The following is a 5,742-nucleotide window of genomic DNA, read 5'->3' on the forward strand; positions in this document are numbered from 1 at the left end:
TTATGCACTCTGTCTGGAGATCTTGCCTAAGCAGGCTAACATCCACCCTGACTTCATCCAGCTTCCCGGTCAGAGAGCTCTTACATGCATCTATTGCAGCTAGTACTTGAGAGGTGACTTGCTTCAGGGTGGGTTCTTCTGCCTCCTCCTCAGATGCCACAGGGCCACTGGAACTTTGCTTTGCCCTGGACTGGGCTGAGCGCTGTGGTTGCAGTGTGCGTGACGTTTCTCCTTGTTCCATGCGGGCAAATTCCCGCAGTCTCTCCGCCGCATTTGCCTTAGTGGGGCCCATTCTGGAAGGTGCACAGGGTTGCAGCCCTGTGGATTCCGGAGTGCCCCTGGATATGTGCTGCCCTGCGGGTGTCTGGGCTGGCAGGGGGTCTTCCCTCTTCTAACAAAGGCCTGGGGGATAATGGCCGGATCAAAGGCTCTGCAGCTGCTGCTGCCAGCACGAGGTGGCTACTCTGGCGCAACTCCCGGGCACCTCGGGATAGCAGGCCCGGCCTGCCGGTACTGCGCTCCCCGCTCCTCTGCTTACCCGGGGGTCAGTATTCGCGGCCTCCCGCGCCTGGATGCTGCACCTCCACTTCGGTCTCTTGCTGCGCGCCTTCCAAAGATGTCCGCGCGCAGGAGCAGCTGGGTCCGGAGCGACACTTCCGGCCAGGACTTTCCTCTTGTCGCAGGCCGCGGTGTCGGGGTATTCCTCTCCCGTCGCTCCGTATCTCCTGCCGACTCCACCGGTAAGTCGCAGGTGGGCTCTGGGGTGCACAGGAGGGTTGTGATGCCTCTGGGTTGCTGGTACCTCAGGATGTTGGCAGGATTATCAGGGGTCCGCACGGAGCTCGCTCAAGCTCGTCCAGCCATGTTGGCTGCTAGCCACGCCCCCCAGGCTGTCTATTTTTACTAAATGTATTACAGGAGTAGGATCAATCAGACAACCCCCTTTCCCTAGAACTGAAATGAATCTAAATAAACAATAAAAATCATAAACATGTTAGGTAATGTGCATCCTAAAATGTCCATTTCCGTTGTTTAACCCCGCAACGGAAAATAGCGAAAAAACTACCATTTTGCATGGTATAAAAAGTTCAATAAAAAGCGATCAAAAGGCTGTACAGTCTTTAAAATGAAAGGATTGAAAACGTCATCAAAAGTCGAAAAAAATTACATCACCCACAGCTGGTTATTAGCGCCAGAAATGGCAAAGGGAAGAATTTTTCTTTTTGTACAGGAGGTTTGAATTTTTGTAATTGTATGAAAACATTATAAAACCTATACAAATTTGGTATCCCCATGATCGTACTAACCCAAAAAATAAAGTAGACATGTCATTTGGGGCTTCCAAGCCCACAAGAAAACTGTGCAATCGCATTTTTGCACCAATTTCACCACTTCCAAGTACACAACATCGAATACTTAATACCATCACTATGAAGTGCAATTTGTTTACGCAGAAAACAAGCCCCCATACAGCTCCTTAGAGGGAAAACTAAAAGTGATGCATTTTTGAAGGTGAAGAGTAAAAAATTTAAATGGAAAAACTAAAAAGGGCCTGGTCGTTAATGGGTTAAGTGATGTGGTGAATATCCTATTTTGGAATTTGTGGAACGTCCTTGTGGGTTAAAAGGGTTGTCTTTTTTTTTAACCGTAATTGCTTTGTAACTAGCTAACACCTTTTCCATAATTATAACAAAGCATTTAGTACCAAATACTTGTAAGTACTTCATAAAATGCAATAAGAAGGCTGTAGGTTGTGGTTGTTGGTTGGACATGTGCAGCCACTCCCACGCAGAACATGGAGTGATCATGCACCCACATCACGAGGTCTAATCTACATATGCTATGACTCAAAATATCCCTCAAGGATGGAAATGTATGTGCAGTATGGCACAATGGCCTTCACCTTTTGTTTACCCGGGATATTTTTGGTTATGTGGACATTGATTAACTTTCTTCTGGGTGCACAGAGGGGCAGAGGGGAGATATCATGATAAGTTTTGGGTATAAATGTCTGTCCTCTATACTCTCTCTTCATTCCGGATCTATTTCCACCATGAAATTCCTCCTGATCTTTGTGCTCCTCGGAGCAGCTGGTGAGTCCTACGCCTTGTATATGACTTTAAGTACATTGCTCATTTAGAATAATTTTTACATTAGGTTTTTTAAATCGTTCCTTTCCTCTAATTTTCTGGATTCTCCATTGTGATTATTATATAATGTGATCCTTTATCATATTCTCAGCTGCTTTTGAGGATGACGATAAGATCGTCGGAGGTTACACCTGCACCAAGAACTCTGTCCCCTACATTGCATCTCTGAACTCCGGCTACCACTTCTGTGGAGGAGCTCTGATCAACAACCTCTGGGTAGTCTCTGCTGCTCACTGCTACAAGGCGTAAGTTACCCCAGTCCTGTCTAAGACTATTGTATTGAATTAGAATAGAATACCATAAGTAAAAAATTGGACCTAATTGATTCTAATTGGTCCAAATTTTCTAGCTAATGAGAGACAAAATTGGATGCTTTAAGGGTTTATTATATAGGGGATGATGGACGGTGGATCATTAAGCTAATATTTGGAATAAAAAATGTGCACATACATACATAATCAAATTGTATTGTAATATTTGATAAGATATTTATCAAATTTGAGTTCCAAATCCCAATCCATCAAAGATAAACCATAGCCGTTCAGAGTTTATATACTGGTTTCATTCCAATTTTGCAGAAGCCTTCAGGTCAGACTGGGAGAACACAACATCGCCACTAGTGAAGGTACCGAGCAGTTCATCAACTCCGCCAAGGTCATCAGACATGGAAGTTACAACTCCAGAACCCTGGACAATGACATCATGTTGATCAAGTTGGCCTCTGCCGCCACTCTCAACTCTTACGTCAAGGCTGTGTCTCTTGCTTCTGGCTGTGCCGCCGCCGGCACCAGCTGTCTGATCTCCGGATGGGGCAACACTCTGAGCAGTGGAAGTAAGTCATGGCCTTCACATTTCTCAGTACTGGCAGACGCATCAACATGAAAGCTACAAAACATCCAGGTTACATGATGTAGATCTTTCTTTCTTAAAGTAAAAAAGAGAGAGATTCTTTAAAGTCTCCTAAAAAAATTGACCACTGAGTGAAGTGTCAAGTTATCTAGCCATTTGTGGTCTTCAAGCCCCCTCTTAAATCCATTGACAATTGCAGATATCTCTAAAATCCCCTCTAAAAAGCATAGCTTGGATCTGAAGGGGCCCATTGCAAAATATCAAATTTGTTTTTGTATATTTAAAGTAAAATACATAAATAGATCTCATATATTGTTTAAGTGGTGGTTACACTTGTTTCTTAACTATCAAAGAAAACCACTGAAGGCTCTCTCAACTAGATCCATTAATTAAAGCTCTAACCCCCCATGTACAACTAAAATAAAAATGTAAAATGCTAATGTTAACATAAATAATTTTTACTTTTATTGTAATGTGCTCTTTCCGTGGGTGGAGCTAAGCTGTCACGTGACTGTGTGCTCCTGCAATCGGACACCTGTGTATGTGGCCTGTGACTTGCAGAAACTTGACTGTTCATCAGTCAGGTTTCAAACCTTTTACCAATATTCAAACTTTAGTTAAATTCTTCATTTGTTGATTCACTATCAATGACATAGAGATCCATACCACATAAATGAAGACCAGATCTATTAAATAAACTATGTGCTCATGCTGGATATCCATTTACTTGCAGCCAACATGCCCAACCTCCTCCAGTGCCTGAACGCCCCCATCCTGACCTCTGCCCAGTGTAGCAGCGCCTACCCCGGAGAGATCACCGGCAACATGATCTGTGTTGGATACATGGAGGGAGGCCAGGATTCCTGCCAGGTAATCAGTCTTCTTAATCTTAACACTCGATAGTCTAGATCTTCTATTTCCAGTTTTCTTCCATTCACTCCTAACTATGTGATGGGATGTCGAGGTTTCTAACAAGCTAACAATGTCTCTGTGTCTCTTCTCAGGGTGACTCTGGTGGACCCGTGGTCTGCAATGGACAGCTCCAGGGTATTGTCTCCTGGGGATATGGCTGTGCCCTCAGGAACTATCCTGGTGTCTACACCAAGGCCTGCAACTACAACGCCTGGATCTCCAGCACCGTTTCTGCCAACTAAACATCTCTTTCTCTCATCCATTATTCTGCTACTGGATTTTAACACCCAAATTTGTAGCAGTTCACATCTTGTTAAATAAAATTTTTAAAACAAATACTTATTTCTTTGATTTTTTTTCCATTACCTTTCCGTAGGGAAATAGAGAAGAAAGTACAGATTAGTCTTCCTAGGGTTGAGGACAGTATTGTACAGGGCCATTTTAACCATGTTGATCCTAACTCCGACTCCAAGGACACAGATAGACCTGAATACCAATGAGGTCCACCGATGTTGGTTATTGTATAATATTATCTATCGTAGACTACAGTGTGGCATAGAGTAGTTTCTGGCCCATTCATGTCTCTCATTCAATCTTGAGGCTACCATATACCATGTTTACGGTCATTGTGTGTTTTCCCCTCTGAAATCTCTGTCTCCAAGTCCTCAGCTAAGTTATAACTTTTTATTTTACAGTGAATTAATTCTGTTCACTTATATGAATATCTCCATAAACCTCTGATACAATGTGGAGGACCATGTCATTGTCCAAGAAAAGAGATTGCCCCAGCATAAAGAAGCTATTTTTTTAGCGAACATGAAAGTGGTGAAGTGTCCTATACAAAAAAGGAAAGGGTATAATGGGACATAAAAATAAGCCCCTTTGTCTTGTGGCCAATACCTGCACTAGAATCAGAAAGCCAATCTTGTGAAACTACAAAGAACAATACAGTCTATAGCATACGTGTTAAACTCAAGGCCTATGGGTAGAGTCTGACCTCACACGGTTTAATGTAATGTGACCTGGTGTTCTAGGTGTCCATTGCAAGTTAGTTATGCCATGTGCTTTCCACCTCACTTCCACTTTGTTGCTGATGCTAGAGTGAGCAAGCAGCTAGCAGATCCAATGGGCTTCACATCTTAACTGGTACCAGCACCATTTAGAGCTGACAGAATCCAGATCCATTGTCCTTTCATTTTCCTCCATGCAGGAACTTCAGCACAATAGTGTACTGGTAATAAGTACAGGGTGATAGTAACTGCTCTGGAAAGTGGACTAGTAGGACTTGTTATGCAATACAGTGAATGTCCCTTGCTGTTCGGGAAAAGAGGATTAGTGGTGGTGCAATGAGGAGAAAGTTGTTTGAGGTTGAAGAGGTTGGTCACTAATAACAAACTTTACCAGGGTAAGTTCAAGACCCAAACAGAGTAATCCATGTTGTACTTACCCTGTTAAAGTGTATCTGAAGTTTGCAGAAGCTGTGGAAGTGTGATGTGCCAGAGTTGGGTCATTACAAAATTTAGGTCTAGAATTCTCGCTGTAGTAGACCCAGTGGGACTGATCACCTTACTGGACTCTGTAACTTAGAGATTCAGCTGTCTAGGGAGAGTAACCAAGCTTATCCAGGTTCAGATACCCTGCATAGGCTGCATTGTGTAGTATTGTGTAACAATGGCACCATCTAGTTCTAGAAATGGGTATCATTGAGTTCAATATGTATGTATGTATGTATGTATGTATGTATTCTGTCTTGTTCTTAAAAAAAAGTCAGTGGTTTGTTTATATTAATGTATTTTCACCTGAGGTAATGTAGGTTGTTTATCGGCTAGCT

At 43.0% G+C, this 5,742-nt stretch overlaps 1 protein-coding gene across 1 annotated transcript; it reads left to right on the forward strand.

The window, feature by feature from the left end:
- Positions 1-1,992: 1,992 nt before the first annotated feature.
- On the forward strand, positions 1,993-4,247 carry LOC140105663 (trypsin-like). Its single transcript, XM_072129668.1, has 5 exons — positions 1,993-2,093; positions 2,242-2,395; positions 2,729-2,982; positions 3,733-3,869; positions 4,004-4,247. The coding sequence occupies exons 1-5, from the start codon at positions 2,054-2,056 to the stop codon at positions 4,151-4,153; spliced, it is 735 nt and encodes a 244-aa protein (XP_071985769.1). The 5' UTR covers positions 1,993-2,053; the 3' UTR covers positions 4,154-4,247.
- The last annotated feature ends 1,495 nt before the right edge of the window (positions 4,248-5,742 follow it).

Source organism: Engystomops pustulosus, chromosome 11, assembly GCF_040894005.1.
Source record: "Engystomops pustulosus chromosome 11, aEngPut4.maternal, whole genome shotgun sequence".
Taxonomy (NCBI): domain Eukaryota; kingdom Metazoa; phylum Chordata; class Amphibia; order Anura; family Leptodactylidae; genus Engystomops; species Engystomops pustulosus.